Raw genomic sequence first — 19,925 nt, 5'->3', positions numbered from 1 at the left:
TATTACTGCATTACTGATTAAATGCTGAAAAATATTATACAAGCTAAATTCTTTTTTTCATTATATAAAAGTTTATTTTGGATTTTTGCACTTGTATTGCTTTGCCTCCAAGAAAGTTTGCTAAACTTAATTCTTCAATTCTTTGTGCCTTTGTTCTTTTCCTAGTTTGATAACATCCTCTACCCACCCTACACATACCTCAGGAAGTCCAGTAACCCAGAGCTGACACATGGGTTAAGTCCTGCACTCAAATTTAAACGACATCTCAGTGAGGATGGAAGAAACATTAGAAGGAGGAGCCTTGGAGGTGGACTCACAGGTAATGTTTTTTTTAAAGTTCTCACTAGTTTGATTTACACTGAAAGATTGACATCATCTATGAGCAAGTGCTGCCAGATCCTAGCCAGATCCTAGCAAAGATGAAAACGTCTTTGGTTCTGGAAAGTTTTCTCCTTTGGGGCTGCCTTTTTGGTTGTTCCTGTATTCCCATAATATTATGACTCATAGTCTGGGTACACAAATAATAAACATATGACATACACTCTTTAAAACCACTTAAGAGGAGAGTTTGTGTATTTTTGTTCAGCCTGATTTCCTTCACTGTAATTAAGTTTTCTCTGTGTAACCAAAACATTAATAAAAACTCCACATGAAGGATCCAGTAAGCAAACATAAAAGTCCCTCATCAAATCACTTAATAATTCCCAACTCAGTGAAATGTACCTTCATGTGTAATTTTCACCACTTCCCACTGCTTGAAAATGTATTCAGAGTGGTTGACCCCAGAGACAGAGGCAACACTTAATCATTCAAACATAGTTGGCTGAGCCATCATGAATAGGTCTTTAATCCAGAACATGTTTTCCCTCTTATCATTAGTGATTAGCAGCTATGGAGATGTTTTTGCTTTCAATTATTAGTGGCTTTATAGTACAGTGGAATTTAATTTATGGTGTTAAGAGCATTGAAAAGTGACTTTAAAATGTATTTCCAGAAGCTGCCTTGGTTAATAATCAGGATAATCCACAGATCCTACTGTGAACAATTTTCAGTGTTAGTGTGTGCCTGTGTGTTACTCTGAGAGAGCATTGCCCGAGGAATTCAACAAAAGTTTCACCCTTTTACAGGAAGAAATTTGAGAATGCATCAGTGATGCATCAGTTGCTAAAGCCAAAACGATTACATCATCATCTGCAGACACCACAGATCCGTCTTAAATACCACCAAACTGGACACCTTGCGAAACTGTAAAACATAACAGCATCGTTATGGAATTATGCGCAGGCTATTTGCTGGCATTATGTGTGGTTTTACAGAACATTTTTTTCTCACAATGAACGGTGAGTTCAAAAATGTTTGGTATCATGTGGCATGTGGTTGGAAAAGGGTGAAGTCATACACTTTAGAGAAGCACTCGGGCCTTTTAACCATTTGAATACATGCAGAAATAGCTGTACTGGAATAGCTGTTGTACATTTAAACACAAGAAAGCTATTTGAAAAATATTTGGCATTAGAAGCAAAGTCTCCATCACTGCGGACCGGTGGCAGCAGATAGCTGCACCTCCCAGAGCCTGGTTCAGTGGTTTCTTTCTCCAGACATTTCTTCCTGTTAGAAGGGAGTTTTTCCTTCTCTCTGTCGCCAAGTGTTTGGTCATTTCATTGTTTTCTCTTTATTATTGAAGGGTCTTTACCTTAAAATATAAAGCACCTTAAGGTGACTGGTGTTGTGTTATATACATACAATATAAATACAATACAAGTGTGAAATAAATAACCTTAATTCCTCACTCTGAGACCGACATTCATTATTTTATGTGAAGGACAATATCACGCTTGACTATAACACTGCCATGGCCCATTTTCACCCATAGCAAATCTTTTAGTCAGGCTCAAATATTTAGTCAGTGCATACCCCTGTGGAAGTAAAATCATAGAAACAGCATACTGTCACTCTCAGAGAGAGCGCTATGGAAAATAAAATGCAACAAACAGCTTCAAGTTTCAGTATCTGTCTGGATATATCAGTGGGTGAACTGTTAGAGATGGAGACAGGTGTCAGATAAATGGAAAACCACTGTATGTTCTGTTATGCTCTGAGGGGCACTTTGCTCATATTTTGGATCTACTTGGAATTAAGAGTTGCTGCTAACAAGTACAAAGTCATTCTCAGTGAGTACCTTTATTCTATAATGTATCATCTGGGATTACAGTAGCTTTATCCAAATGGGATCAGGTGTCGCTCACTCATCAAGACACACAATGAATGTCTTCTAAAAGAATGGTGTTTCATCCTTACACTAGGCCAGTTTAAGTGGTGGCCAGCACCACTTTGTATTAATATGTTTTGTTTTGGGGTTTTTTGTGCTCACTGGCCTTGTTTGCTTCGATTCAGTAATTGGAAGCCCCTTGACTTTGAACAGCTTATTTTTTCCCTCGTGACGTATTTATGGAGACCCAGCTCGCTAATTGAAATGCTAACCTTTTAACATTCAGTAGAAAATTGTTTTCATCAGGTGCAGCTTTGAATAAAAGGATTAGCCTTTACTAATAGGGCTGCATAAAACATAAGGCTAAACAAACTGCACACAGCAAGTTCTCTTTTCCTGACTAGAACAAGATGAGTGTGATGTTTTGGTTTCTTACTCAAAATGTATTTTTCTTGGGTTTTGCTATAGATTATTTGTGCTTGCAGCCTGCAGGGTACTGACTGCTTTTGAAAAGTTGTTGAATACTGTGTGCTTCAGTGATGTATACACCAGAAATTTAGTATCAAAATGGAAAAGTTTTTGAAATCAGTGAGTCTTTAGGTTAACAGCACAACTGCAGACCCAACATGCCTGGGTCAGGGCAGTACTTGCAATCTTTACAGAAATCCATATCATACACTAGGTTTTAAGACTAGTATAGTCAAATCTTTGTGTTCATATAAAAGCTACGGTCAGCTTTGAATATACTTAATACAGAAGTGCTTGAGATATAAACAGGATGAGGAGTGTTTCTGTCCTGGTAATGTGAACATTGTGACTAAACAGTGTAGCTTAATCGCTTAAATTTAGACAAGTTGGACTAAATTGAATTTGAAGGTTAAACAGGTTACCTCTTTTACCCTTCAAGGTTCTGGAAGCATGCATGAACATAGCAATAAGTTAGCTTTAAACAGTGTGTTAAACTGAAGCAGTGTGTGTGTAGAGACTCTAATTTGTTTCAGTGTATTACACATGATGGTTCGAAGAGGTGTGGTTGAAAGATCTAGGAAATGACCTTTCAAATACCTGTTCAAAATCTAAATAAAACTGCCCCCCCCCCCGACACCCCTGTTTCTGAAAGTGTTGACTAGTGTGTGACAGATTTCCTTTGTGCTGGGATGTGATGGGCTCTAGTGAGGAAAACTTTTGCTGGTAAGGAAGGAAGGACTTTAATTTTCCCTCCTCATCCTGTTTGGTCTCCCCTCTGTTCGCTTGGTTTTGAAGCAGTGATCACAGTGCAACTGTCAGGATTACAGCAGCACAATAGGCAGATATGAGCAGATAGTCTTATTTATTACAAAGCGGTTGTCTGACTAAAGCCTAAAACGGATATTCATAATTAGTCTGCTATGGAAAAGAAATGTGACAAAACAAAAAACAGCTTATTTTTCCCTTTAATTTTCTGTAGAACCTTGAGAAGAAAGATGAGACTACTGCACCAGTACTATCTTTATTGCCCAACAACAATAAAAGCTGACATTTCACTGTTTCTACTTTAAAGGTTATTTAAGGGTCAGGTCTGCTGATTTACTCCCACATGGGAGTGAAATCAACAACTGGGTTTCAGAGAACAACAGTTATATAATGAACCACAGTGGTTAGAAAAATATTGAAAAGTAAAATAATATGTTGTCATGAACATAACAGAAATGTCTACTGTATGTAACTGATCTAATTAATTCTGTAAATGTTCCAAATTTCTGAACATTGCATTGCACGCTTGTAACGGGAGAGTAATGCCATAATGCAATTACTGCCTATCCTAGATTATACAGTGGTCCACTTCTGATACATCAGATTGCATAATCATAATTGTATTGCATTACTCACCAGCATGCAATTAAGATAAAACATTTGAGAGAAATGTCACAGACACAATGTTACACGTACCTGGTTATAGGGCAGGTAATTGCTACTCGCATGTATACATCTGGTGTTGTGCCCAGCAACAGCTATAGCTGTAGTTGGGCACAACAGAGACATTTAACTAGTGAGGGTATTAAAGCTGAGACTAAAAATAATAGAATCCATGTACTATTATGATGATAGATTTTTATGTTTTTGCTTAAAATAAGATTGCTTTAATCATTTTGATAATCATCATCAGTAGCGCTCATAAAGCTCATTTAGAAAAGTGTTTGATCTCAACAGAAAAGCAAATTTGTTGAATTTATGTAATTAACATGAAATTAATTGGGAATGTTGAATAAGACTGAGTTATTAATGGCACCGTAGCTCATTAATTTAAATGGAAAATCTTTAGAGGCCTTTTCAGCTCCTCTTACACTCGTTGTTTTATCTAATGTCAACATGTGTTTTTCTTTCCAGAAAACAGGAACAGTGTTACGTGACTCAGAGCTTTTTAGCAGGAGTGTAGGTTTTCAAACTGAAAATGAAATTAAAACGTCTTCTGGACATAGATGCATCTTAAATAGCATTATTGTTTGAATTCAGATTTTGCTGTTAGCAATGCAGTGAATTGACAAACTTCCCTTTTTAGCTTATCTTGAGCAAAACATACCTGATAAATGGAGGCCTGCCTTAGGCTAAATGTTTTTGACATACCTCCTCCCTTTCTGTTTTGTGCTCAGCCTTCTTATCTTGCCTTCCTTCTCACTGTTCTTCTGTTTATTCTGTAAACTGAACATTACACTTTTGGATACAAACGAGACATTTTTTTTTCAAATTCATGAAAATCCAGTTTCACAGTGAAGTCCACTAATTTAAATGGTGAGCCTCTGAATTAGCCTTCATCTTTGCCCTGCCTTTGTGTGCTGAAGATTTATGATAGAAGATGGGAGATAAAAGTGGGTGAGAGGTAAAAGTAGAATTGCTGCCATCTAGCTGCCATATTCAGCTTTGCAAAGAATATTGTTGTAGAGGAGTGCTGATATTTTTAAAACTTAAAAGGCAACCCATTTGTTTACTTTTAGTAAACTGTGGTGGCACTGTTAGTTAGTTTCCCCCCCCCTTCTTAATCTAAATCCTCGACATCCCGCCTGGCTGTTGGAAATTCAGCTCAGCACGTTCAACAAGAGCAGAAAGATTTTCTTGTCTTTCCTGTTACTCGACATTTGACCTGTAGTCTCCCTGTTTTCTTCCTGTGGTCATGGATTATCAGGCTGTGTAAAGGATTCTGGCTTTAGATTTAGACACAATTGTATAAATTTATTTATTTATTCTTTTAAACCAGTCCCTGTTAAGAAGTTTTGTGCTTACCTGGTTGAGCAGAAGCCTCTTTAGGCTCCGTGTGTGTCACTCCTGTCCGACTCTCACCCTGCTTTCCAGTCCACTCTGTAACTATTCTGTGCATTAAATGCCAAATGTTATTCTTACAAAAGGTTATGAGAGTAAATTATTAATTAAAAACAAATGAGTGCATAATAATGGTCAAAAGGTTGCTTTGAGGGCCTGTAACTCAGAATACTGATAGTATGAGTGATTAGGAAATGCTTGTGAATGAGCTGGTGTAGTTGGACCTCGTTTAACCGTTTCACCTGTGTTGGGTTGTTTTACTTAAAACTGAGGTAAAAATCTGAGATGAAAGATAAAAAGATGCTTCAAGTTTTGTCTTCTAATTTTTTTTGAAATTATATCAAACAACATTGAATCTTAGCAAGATGGGCGCTTTTACATTGTTGTCCAAACTTATCAAACTAGTCATTTATTTTCTGTAGTTCTCAAATATAATTAATTCAAATTTTCACTGTGCTTGTGTTCAGTGTTTTCTCTCCTGTTTTGTTTTGCAGGCAAATATCTTCTGCTACCCACTAACCTTCAGCAGACAGCTGGCCAGGCATCATCTGAGACGTCTAACCTGGTTCGAATGCGTTCCCTGAACCTTGGAAAGTCAGACCCCTCCCTCACCTCCAGCCTGGTGAGTAATTCATTATGTCAGCCACTGTGAAATCTGTTACCCTGATTCAGGCAGACACAAAAGCCGTTGTTTTGTAAATTTCACTAAACCAGTTGTTCCATAATATTGGACCCCCCGCCCCTCGCATATAAGCACTGCATAGAAGACACTCTGCATATAAGTAGTGTCTGAATAACAGTTAAATATATTAGATACAGTAAGAGGGTTTTTCTTATATTTTCCTCCTGCAGGCAGTCAGAAATAAACATGGTAGCACATATGTCATTAAATGTTCCCGTCAGCCAAACCTTCCCTAAATCCTACTAAAATTTAAAGTATGTTTTAACAAAAACTTTGAAATGACAAAATTATAAATCCAATCAATCCAAAATCAAATTAATCGCAAATAATTGAACATCTTTCTTCTTAATACATAAAGCTAGCTTGCTATTTGTTTTTGCAAGTGTATAATACTTCAAAAAATAAAACAACAGCAAAAACCAAAAAAGGTATAATTAGTTGCTTACTAGTGTGAGCCAATATCAAGATTTTCAGGTAAGTGTACCTCCTGCTGTCAGTGACTGAGACTAACAGTTTTTTCATGGGTTTTATTTTTAGTTTCATGTATTTCCACTAACTTGTGGTCCAGCGAATGACCTGTATGTTTTTCTTAATGACTGTATCCTGTCACTACTGACAGATAATGAAACGCCTAACTGCGTTGTTTGTTCTGTAAATGTTTCTATTTCTGTTTATAAACCGGTTTACATTTCTGCATTTTCTGTTGATACAGTATATGACGGACTGCACATCAGCAACATCAGTATTCATATTGATCAGAGATATCGTACCAGATGCACGAAGGCAATTTTAAACTGGTGCATATCTGTGTAGTTTAAAGTCTAAACATTAAAAAAAGGGGATGATGTTGATTGAGGTCCAGGTGCATCAGTGCTTTGACATAAATTGCGTCATGAAGACAGACCTGACCTTCACTGTGCTCCCGCTCGGTTCTTTCAGATGACACTGATAGATACTCTGATGCCGTATTGTGATCTTATTATCTCAGGACCAAGATGCAATCAAAGGAAGAGGGTAATCTAATGCTGTTAACCTATGAGTCATTTCTGTGTGTGCTTGCAATCGGTTACAGAAAAGGTTAATGTAATAAAAAAAAAAGTAAGGTGTATGTTTGTATGCACAGGTGTGTCTCTGCTTACTTACCGTGAAAGCACATTTTTGCTAACTGATGCTCAGTGATCACAGTGTGTTCACCCTAAAACAGGCACTTGAGGGTGTCTGTTTTTCAAACGACTCATTATTTCATGTTGACAGTGTTTACATTAATAACAGTGCTGCAGTCAAACTGATGGACTATTTTGTCAAATAGACATATGTTATGTAGTTTGATAAACAATTTTTTTTTTTTAAATATTCTGCTGTTTTTAATCTTAACAAATTTTGTCTTGGTACAAGTCAGGTATTAAAATAGCCGGCCTGCTTCCTTACACTTGGGGGCGCTAGTGTGTTTTCACTATGTGGAACTTAAATACATGTGCCCTTGTGCTTGTAAAAGCTTCACATTTTCCTTTTGGTTATTGTGCTCTGTACATGATTTGCTGTAACTTAATTCTCGTGTGAAGATGTCCTTCAGCTAATGTGTTCAATCAGTTTGACATCTGTGACTTTTATGTTATGTGTTATTGTAACACAGCCCTTGTACACATTGAGCATTAGGTCAAATACTTGGTTAAACTATCATTGACAAAAATCTTTCTGTCTCGGCAGATTTGTATTAGGCTACCAAGACACAGTGCCACATTTATCAGGTTCTGTTTATCCAGTGTGTTAACATAAAAGTGCATTTGTGTCATTGTGAGCCCAGATGGAGTCAAAAGTCAATTTTGTGCACTCATAGCACAGTCTATAAGGCCATGAGGTCCTAAGAGGCTAACGTACAATATTTTCAAGCGATAGTTTTGTGTGGGGTTTTTTTTTTTTTTTTTTTTTTTTTTTGAATGTTATTTGTAGGATCTCCCAGGACATGTTTAAGGTCAGTGAAAGGTTGTGGCCTTGGTTCAACCTCTGAAAATTATTCGAGTGTAACCAAACGTCTTTTGTTCCTTTAGCTTGATGAAACGTGGTGCCTCCCATACAAATGTAATATGGGAAGAACAATGTTAAGTGGTTGAGTGTTGAGTCCCGTGATCGAGCTGTGACAGACTTTCATAATGTGTTTCAAAAAGCTGCTGCTGTATAGTGCTGTTTATATTTGTAACTTGAAAATGACACTGGACAAGTATTGTAAATTATTTAGCACTCATGAAAATTAATGTGCATCATTTGTTGTTAATGACTTTACAAAAAACGTATCGCCCTTTTTCAACTGCAAATTATGTTTTTAAAGTCAAACTGTCAATACTGCTTTTATCAAATGAGATAAACTATTTAAATTTTCTTAGCTTAGCTCTCCTTTTAAAGATAGAAGAATTTAATGTTCCAGTGCTTTATGGTTTTATTAACATTATCTCAGGATAGTGACGCATGAGATGAGCCCTCTTGTTTGTAGTATTTTAATTTATTTAATAAAATATTGATAATGATTATCACCATGCAAAATATTACGATATTATGCTATATTGATTTTTTTCCTCTATCCCCTTATATTTACTGGTTAAAACATAGAATTTTAAGTTCAGACAAATGTCTTAAAATCTGTCTAACAAAGACTTGATTATTCTTAAACGTGTACGTCTTTACAGCTCCATCTTCTTTTTGTATGTACACAACGTATGGCCAGGTGTTATTGTTGTTCCTTTAGGAACAAAGATTGTGCCATTCTCTTCTGCTGATTCTTATTCTTAACACTGTTTGCATGACTCTGGTGACTCAGTGCTTAACGGCAGGAGAAAATGAAATACTGGTGACCGCTGCCCGGATACGGTGTTGTGTGGACACAAGCTGAATGGCTGATGTGTGCTGAATGGCTATATCTTAACAGTATCTTTTGAAGTCTGCTGCACTGACACCTCAGGGGTTCATCTACAGCCACTGTATTAGCCTGCCTGCAGAATGAGCTTAGAAAACATGTTGAATTGGCTGACCTTGAGAGAGGAGCAAAATGGATGAATATCTTAGCTTCTTGTCGATCATGCTCTTTCTTGGTTTTCTTCTTACAGTTTTAATTGATTAAATTTTGGTAATTTCACACTTTTTTGTAAATGAATATTTCCCTGCTTTGGAGGATAACTTTGCCTGAATACCGTTTTAGGGTAAAAACTCTTAAACAGTTTACTTAAACATGAAACGATTATTCCTGTCACTTAGACCTTGCAGGCAGAATGACATTTGTCATAGTCATGGTTATGATCGGGAAGCCCTCCAGTCCTCGGCTATAATCACAATGAATGAATGGAGGCCTGCCAGAATACAAACTCTGTTATAGTCTGTCATTGTGGTCAGTTGTAACCCTGGTTAGATTTGGCAGATGCATTCTTGTCTGAACAGACTTGCTGCCAGAATTGGATGCTTTCTTGTTAGTTTAAAATGGTCCTCTGCCAGCTGTAGGTGGTTTTCCATGACTACCACAAAGGTAGTTTTCATTACTTTGTACTCTGGCAGGGGTTTTGTATAAATATGTTTATCAGGAAATGGCATTAAAACTGTACAAGATACAGTTAACATATCACTAAAGACATAATTCTACAATGCCTGTGGTTAGACAGCTCATTGGTTTCTTTTCTGGATCTTCATTGGATAATTTCCTTTTTGCAGACATTTCCAATGTGCAGAGGATTCATCCAATGACAGTCTAGGGACTTTGTTCATCTTCTGACTTTTGCTCTGCCGGCATCAATGGGTTGATATTGTTTAGTGGTTTGAGTCAAATGTCTGCTTGATGGATTTCCATTTTGGTAAGTTTGACTTGTATTTAGTGTAATCAAACCCCATACGAACAGGAGCTAGCACCTCATCTGAAATTGTTTACAAAGAATACAGTACAAACGTGAAAGAATACCCAAGCAAATGCAAATATACAAACATACTAAACTAAGATATTATTTAACTTGCCAAGAATCAGCATGTTATTTCTTGCTCACATTAGAAGTTAGCTAAAGGCAGGCTCCATGTTAATACTCCTATCCTATACTTAGGTTTTGGTTTTTTTTGTTTTTTTTTTTACTTCGTCTCCATCTATTTGTTTTCTATCTGTGCAAAAAAGCACCTTCTTTGCACAGATGACCTCAAGATCTCACAGCAATGTTTTACCCCTTTACCTCACTGGATTGCTGTTATTGGTCTTTGCCTTTTCTGTCCATCATGGTTTTCCATCATTCCCCTGAGTGTGCATGGTTTTTTGAGTAGCGTGGCCCATCTCTCTTGACTGTGATGCTCTTTGGCAGAAAATCAATACCTCACGTCTGGTGTGATATGGAGATAAGACTGTCATAATCCTGATGTTGTGCCTTTGTGGACTCTCGTCAGTCACTGATGTCCTTTACTGATATCATTGTAGTTGGAGTAGTTTGTGTTTGCAAAGGAAGGAAATGCAGTTTATGTCAAGGCACACAAGGAAGAGTTGTGCCATAAATAGAAAATTACAGATGTTATTGTCTATTGTAAACCAGATGCTGAGATGTTTGTACTTCCTTTTTTTGAGGACATTGAGCGACGTATTGCTTTCTCTACCTTTCTACCCAAACCATCACAGCTGGTATGTGCGGTGATGGTTTGGGTTACCACAACTCTCTTACTGACCAAAATCTACACTAAACCTGAATATAAATAACCAACCAACCGCCCAAATTAAGCTAAGGGAGAACCCAGCTACCCTTCGAAGGAAAACGGATTTCCACAGCTTATATCTGCGACCTCATTCTTTTGGTCACTACCCAGAGTTCATGACCATAGGTGAGAGTAGGAACGTAGATTGACCTTTAAACCGTTAAATTTCATCTTATGAAGGGATTTGTATTTGTATTTACATGGTCACTCAGTATTGTCCAAATTAAATAAAATAGAGAGGAATTGAGTGGCTTCTGTTTCTTGTTGGTCACCTTTTCCCCTTGTTTTAAAGGTTTAAGGCTTACTTAATTCATTCACAGGTTGTCAGTTTTGGGCCTTAGTATGGCTGACACTGATTTGTATGGAGGGAATACACTCTTTCTAGTCTTACTGCTTTCTTCACATGCCATGTCCCTCCTCTGCCTGCCTTATATCTGCAGGTTACCTATTGGTCTGATAAGCCCGGGCAGAGCAGAGGCTGTGGGTCACTCAATCAGCACTCTCAGTGCCAGCTCTCCCTTTTTTCTCCAAAGGTAGTGAAAACAACCTCAGCTGTCCACCTGCCAGGAGGAAATGAGTCACAGACAACCCCTGGACTTTTCCCAGAGGCTTTTCTGTAGCCCTGCTCTGAGGCCATTGGCTCAAACTGTCTGCCTCAAAACCTCAAAACCCCTAAACCCATGTCAAAGCAGCTTTACTTCGTCTGATTTTATTTTCTGAAAGCTGTCCACAATGGGCTTTTTGATTTCTATTTATTTTAGAATTTTATAAGTGACAATTTAGGCATTTATATTCGCATCTATACTGTGTCAATGACACAGTGTAATAAGTAGATAATAGAAATGTTCTTTTTGAGAAACGGTTTCACATAATGTTTAGATTGGTGTCTTCAGAGTTTTTATATAACTATAAACTATAACTGTACATGTGTACTTTAAACCAGTATTTGGCATTTTCCTTTCCATAATTTGAATTTGCAATTGAAGTCCTTGGACAGGACCTATGAAAATCAGAATTATTGCCTGATGTTATTTGTCTGATCTCTTCACTTTCTTCTTCTTGTGCACCTCTGGGCCACTTCCACTTTTGTTCTCATCTTTTGAAATTGCTTCTAAGAACACTTAGTGCATTTCTTGGACTCTTCTTCTTGAGAGAGAGAGAGAAAGAGAGACTGAATTTCTCAACTTGGTCAAATCAACTCTTTTATTTCAGTGTCATTGTGTGCAAGAGAATAAACAATGGCATGCAACAAGTCTTTGGTTTGTTTTCATAGAATGTTCTCAGACGTCTCAGGGCGTTACAGTAGAATTCTAGGTAGAATGAGCATGCTCCTGGATGAAGTTGTGATCTGATGTGCTGAATTTGGGCTCAAGCTATGGACTCTTCCCTTGAAAACTCTAAAGAAGAGAAAAAAGGGCTCACAGAGGGAACTGAAAAAAGCAGAAGCACAAAAAGTGGTGCAGAGGTGCACAAGACAGCTGTCACAGCTGGAGAAGGTGCAAGGGAATTTCAGACAGGTGACCCATTATGTCAACTTTTACATGAGATTACCTTTAAAACTAAGAGTTGCTTTTGAGAGCAGCGTTTAGAGACAACGTGGTTGTCTTTTAATGGAACATTATTGGCCACTTAATTCTGGTGTACTATGTAATACTTGTTGCTTGGACAGAAAAATATGCTAAGCAACAAGTTTAACATCCAGTATGATGGAAAGCAGTGTAAATGTGCTTGTGAAGATAAATTAAAGATGAGAGTTGCTCCTTGTATTTATCAAAATTAGGGCTGGGCTATATCATACCGTTCACGGTAATACCGGTGTAATGTTGGGCAACGATAAGAAAATGAAATATCGCGATAGAATATGGGTAAAACGCGCGTGCGCAGTGCCTTTGTTTACATATGCACATGGTGGTGACGCAGAATGAGAAGAGGGAAAGCGGATTGTTGAATGAAACGGATGAACCAGAATTGGTTTGTAAAAATGCTGCAGCTTCAGTGGTGTGGAACTGGTTTGGCTTTCATCCCTCAGATATACAACAAAGCTATATTTTTGGTAGCGCATGCTAGCGGGCCGTCGTTATTACCGTGTTTTTTGGAAAATACGGCACACTTAAAATCAATGCTTTGATTTTTCTGAAAATCTACAGTGTGCCTTATACCCCCGTGTGCCTTATGTATGAATTCTGGTTGTGTTTACTGACCTCGAAGCGATCTTATGTACACAGCGCTCGAAAATCTGTCGCACCGCTTGATGGGTTGTCGGAGCATTACGGCTATCGTAGGCAGGAGCCTGGCGGAGTCATACGTACTGTGCTTCAACATAATATTGTGTGTGTATAACCTCTTTAAGTTTTGTGGATATTCTACATGGTTATGCTGAGGATATGTTGGCCGGTTTCCACTGGAAATGCCTTTTGGGTAAACTGTCAGCAAGGAATTTGCATTTGCACTGTTAATTTTTTATATAACTTTAATGCACTTAAAAAAGCTGCTTGTGTAAGTGAAAATATATCGATTTTTTGGGTTTTTTTTGCACTAATAAAGTTGTGGAGTTGTAAAGTATTTTCTCTAGTGTCAATTATATTGTCAGTTATATTGTTATCGCAAATTTTCGAATGTATATCGTGATAAATATTTTTAGTCATATCGCCCTGCTCTAATCAAAATATTTGCTAATTGTCTGTCAGGTGTTGTCATTGGGTGTTGCTTAATTGTTTTGACATTCATAGCTGCTGAGGTTGTTTCAGTGGCTGTGTACGATAGAAAAATCTGGGCTTTGTGCACTAAATAAGACAAATGACCCCTCCCTTGTGTTTCTGCTGCCCTTCATCTTCATTGTGAGCCCAATGTGGAATTTTCTTAATTGTTCCTTCAAGCAGTCACAGACTGAGCAGCGGCTTGAGACATAACAGGATTCTTTAATTCCCGCAGGTAATCTGGAGGCCATTGTTCAAGCTGAAAAAGTTGACTACTGTAATCCTTGTCCTCTGAGCTATTATGGGGTTTATTCAAAAACAACCTGATTACCCGAGCACAGACCTGGACTTTTTGGTCTCTTCCTTATCAGCACAGTAATACAAATGACTGCTGCCCCCCAGCCCCTGCACCAGTTCATCAGCTTTCTGTTGTACAGGTTTCAAGATGAGAAAAAGTTGATGTAGTGGTCACCTGTGCGACAATCCCTTGCACCTTCTCCACCAGCTGTGGTAGCCATCATTCCAGGCGTTAGTCTCTAAGATGAATCTTTTGAGCTTGGCTGGAGATGAGGAGAATGGAAGGGGCCCACTTAATATTCACAGAGCAGTACCACAGTGAATGGAAATGAGTGAGAGAGGGTGATAAAGAGGAGGGGGGCCACGAAAAACACAGACTGAAACAGAATGCAAAATTGCAAGATCAAATTGGCAGCGTGGTACATGGAAACAACTTATTTTACAAATGCTAATAATTCAGGATGGCGTGGAGACATGGAGTTAGTGAGTGTGAAGATCTGTGATCACTTACCGACTGCCTCAAAACTCATTTCTTTGGAGCTGTACCAGTGCATGAAATTGCTGGAAATTGACACTGGATATATGTAGCAGGTTGTGCTGGCTGATTTCTGTATTGGGTTCTTTAGAATGAAGAATGCATTGCATGCGTGCGAATTGGCTTGCATTTTTGCATTTGTAACATTTTCACATCTAGTTTAAAATGGTGTAGTGCAGCAACAGTATACTTTACAGTGAGGCTGGTTGTAATTTTCCCTTTTTTTTTTCCTTTTTTTTCCCCCCCCCTCTTTCCCCTCCCTTGATGCATTGCTTTTTTGTAGCCCTCTCCTTTTCTTTCACACCAGCTGCAGTGTCAGCTATCATGTTTGTTTTTTGGTCAATGGCCTAACCTTCAGGTGAGTAATCACTGACTGCAATAAGACCAGTGAGGACAGTTAGTCCTACATACTGCAGCCAGGATGCCAGATTCATTGTTGAGTTTGGAGCAGAACAATGCTGGAAAGGATATCCTCTCATTTTCATGGTCATCTAGGGTGCCCAAAAAGCATGGCTGCTCAGAGAAATGAGTCTTGGGGCTCCCATATGCCCCTGGCACCCACCATACCTCCCATTCACTCCCATCAGTCGCTACGCTAAATTAGAACTGCCCATCTTCTCTCTGACTCTCCCCTCACGCTCTCTCTCCCTCTCTTTCTTTCTCTCCCATTTTCTTGCTCTGTCTCTCTCCTTCACTCCTGAAGTTGGAGAGCTGAGGAACAAGGGGAGGTGTCAGCTGACTGCCCCCCTCCAATCAGATAAGTTCTGATGGAAGTGTTTAGCAGCTGCTAAGATCAGATTTAGCCTGAGGGAGGGAGGGTGCAGGGAGGCGAGTCAGTGCAGCATGGCTGTGCACCGGTAAGGAGGTATGATAAGTCGGGGCTCTGTACCATGGACGAGCCCAGCATTCTGAGGAGACGGGGGCTACAGGTAGGAAAGCAAATCAAGCTATGCCTACATGTGCTGCTGTGTCTGTTGGGACTTTTTCCCTGGATCTGCATGTTGTTTGTGAGGCTTCTGCATTGGTTGCTCTTTTAACAGAGCACATTCAGGACTTTGAGACCTTTCTGCTTTAACACTTGGCATATTGATGCATGCTTGTGTTTGAGAGAATCTCTTGGCAGGACTGTCTGCACATAATTCACCATAGCAGTTGGTAATCCTTGTGTCTTTTTTTCTCTGTAAAGATTTGTAAATAATGGTTCACGGCTGTGTTTTCATCCAAGCTGTGTTACTTCTTAAACAACAAATCAATTCATTTTCACATTTTATTTGTGTTAGCTGTTTGAAAGGGGAAACAAGAGCTACATGTACTTGGTGAAAGATTGATTACTGTATGTTTTGAGAGGGGGTTTCTTGTGGATTATTGCATTGCAATTGCACACACCTGCTGCTATATATATATATATATATATATATATATATATATATTTTTTTTTAGTATTTATTTTAGCACTATTTATATTATTATATTACTATTTATTACTTTATTGTTAGGGCTGTTTTTGTTGTGCATCTGCACCTTATTGTTGTCAATGTCTACGCATGGGACAGTGTGAAACGTAATTTCAATTCCTTTGTATGGCAAGTACATTTGAAGAAATTGACAAATAAAAGTATTCTATTCTATTCTATTATTGACTTTCTATGATAATCGAGCTCATATTGAGGCTTTTTCCTTGTTGTCAGAAATCATGATTGAGGTGTGAGCAGAGATCAGGACAATAGTCAAAACAAATGATGTATTTTAGTAAATTATGTTTGCCAACACTGCAATACCATAAGATAAAAATGAAAAAGTAAAGACATAGGGGATGCATGTGTGTTTTATAGCATATGTCATATCATTTTTAATCAAAGACCTTTTAAGCTTTGTTCATTTTCTTCCACCAACCCCACAAACACTGCAGCAGCTGCTATATTTTTTATCTTTAATTAGGCTTAATTTATAATTTTGCTTACTGTAGCTAGAGTCAGGTACAGAGTAATTGGGAAACATTAAAAAAGAAAACTGCTTTTTTAAAACTTGTACATGTGTTTTGATTTACAAACTCTGTGTAATCTATGGTAATTATGCTGTTCCATGGCTGATGAATTTAACCAGTAAAACTGCTTTCATAATGTGACATAAAAAAAACATACTGAGAATATTTTGCAATTTTTCCTCAAAAAATTTAATTTATTTAGCTTTTGAGGAAGCCTTAAGAAAGAATCTCTAAGATTTGACTTTTATACTCACAAAATTGGTGTCAATGTGTTGCTCAGTGATTATGGATCTTTTTGAAAGTTAGACAGCAGAAATACTGATGTTTAATTTAAACGAAAAAATTTTCAAGGTCTTAATGAGTTTCTGTGGAGAAACCAATAATACTTTGTTTAATTTTTCAAAAAGCTTCCCAACAGTAATTTTGTGCACAGTTGCCCTAATCTCTCTGTTCCTTTGTGGCAAACCCCTACCACCTCCCCCCTTCTTCCACACAAGCCTTCTTTATGTTCCCTCACATGCACCAGCTACACCAAACACAGTGGACTGTGGGTTAGGCTGCGGTGGCACTCTAACTTTCACATTCAAAAGGAAACACGGAAGTTTGTCCGCGCTGCAGTTTCCCCATTCATTCCCAGACAAGGAAGGGATGACATCATTCCTTGATTGTTGAGTGTAAAAACAGGACTTCAGAGGTTCAGAGTTGGCCAGATCTTGCTAATTCTGTTTTCAGTAGTTTGAATTTATTAAAAATGTAATTTAAAAAAATTAATAATTCTGAATTTAATGATTCTTTTTATTTTACACAGCATGTTTCTGGCCCCACACACACCAAAGGACACACAGTGGACCTTGTTTTTACCTTCGGATTAACCATTGATTGTTCCGAGGACACTTTTATTTCGGACCATTGTTGTATTCTTTTTAACTCGTCTTTCCATCTGTCTCTCTTCTGTTTAGCTGACATGTGATTAGCTCTCGCACCTTAAATTCCTCTACTGCTGCTAAATTTTCTGATGTTTTTAATTTAGTTTTACTTTCCTATAACAGTTAGATTTATTAACAAATCTTTTTAATAATCATTGTCTTTCTATCTTAGATAATTTTTGTTCTGTGAAAACCAGACTAGCTTGTGTCTCAGTTGTCCCCCAGGATAAATGACAGCATTCGCCGTTTAAAGCGTTCCAGCCGTAAAGTTGAGCGTTTGTGGAGGAAAACTTGTTTAAATGTTCATCTCCTTCATTTAAAGGACTTTTAGTTTCTCTTTAGTTTCTTTTTCAGTTCGAGATGTGAGGGCTGCCTATTTCTCAGACCTAGTCTCAAAGAGCAGAGGTAACCGTGCTCTTTGAGAAGGTACTATTTGTCCAGTATCCCTTTTAAATGTAGACCTTAAAATAATCTGCAAAGCTCAATCTCAAAGAGATTAGAGAAAATAATCCCCCTCTTAATTCATCCTGAACAAACTGGTTTCATAAAAGGTAGGCACTCATCAACAAATACAGATTACTTAATTTGATAGACTACTCATACAGTAAAAACCTTAAAACTACAATATTCTCTTTAGACGCAGAAAAAGCATTTGACAGAGTTAACTGGAAATTTCTATTTGCAACTTTACACAAATTTGGTTTTGGATCCTCTTTCATTAACTGGTTAAAAATATTATACAATTCCCCAACAGCTTCTGTCAAAACAAATGACCAGACATCCTCCAGCTTCTGTCTCCTGAGGGACACCAGGCAGGGATGCCCACTCTGCCCTTCATTCTTTGCAATTTTTATTGAACCACTAGCAGCAGCAATTAGACAGAATTCAGTAATTAAGGGCATAAAATGCAAGAACGTGGAACATAAAATCAGCCTTTATGCGGATGATGTGTTACTCTTTCTCCAAAACTCACAAACCAATATCTCTGGGGTGATTGAATTGATAAACTCTTTTGCAAGAATATCAGATTACTCAATTAACTGGTCAAAATCTACAGTCCTACCGATTAATTGCTCCCTCCATAATTCCTCTTCTACACCACTGCAATCGGGAAATATAAAATATTTAGGTATTAATGTTTCTCCCAAGCTTGCAGATCTAACTAAATTAAACCATATCCCACTTTTAAAGAAGGTAGAAGATGATCTGGCTAGATGGAAATGTCTACCCATATCACTCATGGGAAGGGTTGCCGCTATAAAAATGATGGTCTTACCAAAAATAAATTATTTATTCTCAATGATCCCAACTAAACCGCCACAAGATTGGTTCGGATCTCTAGATTCATTCATGTCCAAATTCCTTTGGAAAAATAAACCCCCACGTATAAGCTTAAAAACACTACAAAAGACCAAGGATAGAGGAGGACTAGAACTGCCTAACTTTCAGCACTACTTCTTAGCCAACAGGCTTCAGTTTATCTCAGGATGGCTAAAACATACCCTCTTAGATGAACCTTGGCTAGATGTAGAACAAGCACTTTGCAATAATCTAGAGATCTCAGACCTACCATTTATCAGCTCAAACATCCAACGACATGAATGCTTTAAAAGCATCAACATCAGCTCTTCTCTGACAGCATGGTGGGAGTTTCTAAAATTGACGGAGTCTTTATTAATCCCATGCAAACGTACACCTATCTGGAACAATAATAATAAAAAAGAGATTTAAACCGGGTCAAGTTGAACTACAAACACTACAAACAAGTGTGGTTCAATTTCTTACTCTTAAAACCCCAAAATTACTTTCTAAAATATACAGAATGCTTTCTAAGACAGATGAATCAATATCACTTCCTATTGCAAAATGGGAAGCGAATTTATCAGTTAACTTAGACCTAAACTTCTGGTCTCAGATTTGCTTAAAAACCTTTCATTTAATTAGAAATCCCAGTCCTTAATTAATTCAATATAAAATACTACATAGAGTGCACTATACAGGTCATCGGATGTTCAAGATGGGCTTTACATCTACCAACAACTGCTCACACTGTCAAACCAATTCACCGGACTGCAAAGTGAGGGGTGTGTCTGTGCGCAGCTTGTAGAAGTGAGGGGTGTGTCTGTGCGCAGCTTGTAGAAGTGAGAGGTGTGTCTGTGCGCAGCTTGTAGAAGTGAGGGGTGTGTCATTACGCAGGTTGTAGAAGTGAGGGGTGTGTCTGTGCGCAGCTTGTAGAAGTGAGGGGTGTGTCTGTGCGCAGCTTGTAGAAGTGAGGGGTGTGTCTGTGCGCAGCTTGTAGAAGTGAGGGGTGGTGTCATTACGCAGGTTGTAGAAGTGAGGGGCGTGTCTGTGCGCAGCTTGTAGAAGTGAGGGGTGTGTCTGTGCGCAGCTTGTAGAAGTGAGGGGTGTGTCATTACGCAGGTTGTAGAAGTGAGGGGTGTGTCATTGCACAGCTTTTAGAAGTGAGGGGTGTGTCTGTGTGCAGCTTTCAGAAGTGAGGCGTGTGTCTGTATTGTGTTACCTGTCCATAGCTCTCCTGGTAGTTTCCATGTCTATATAGCTGCCATGTTTCTTGCCTTACATAAAATTTGCTGGAAT

The 19,925-nt window shown here is 38.2% G+C and overlaps 1 protein-coding gene across 6 annotated transcripts in view; it reads left to right on the top strand.

Annotated features, from left to right (window-relative positions):
- Window positions 1-19,925, top strand: part of mast4 (microtubule associated serine/threonine kinase family member 4) — a 95,108-nt gene that overhangs the window by 18,989 nt on the left and 56,194 nt on the right. For all 6 annotated transcript variants that reach the window (XM_080303494.1, XM_026173203.2, XM_080303493.1 and 3 more), the window contains exons 2-3: window positions 166-319; window positions 5,998-6,125. In XM_080303494.1, the coding sequence (XP_080159620.1) occupies window positions 166-319; window positions 5,998-6,125 (282 nt within the window). The remainder of the gene's footprint in view (window positions 1-165; window positions 320-5,997; window positions 6,126-19,925) is intronic.

Source organism: Astatotilapia calliptera, chromosome 7 (genome assembly GCF_964374335.1).
Source record: "Astatotilapia calliptera chromosome 7, fAstCal68.1, whole genome shotgun sequence".
In the NCBI taxonomy this organism is placed as follows: Eukaryota; Metazoa; Chordata; class Actinopteri; order Cichliformes; family Cichlidae; genus Astatotilapia; species Astatotilapia calliptera.
The sequence above is the reverse complement of the archived record's forward strand: the minus strand, read 5'-3'. Positions and strand labels throughout refer to the sequence as shown.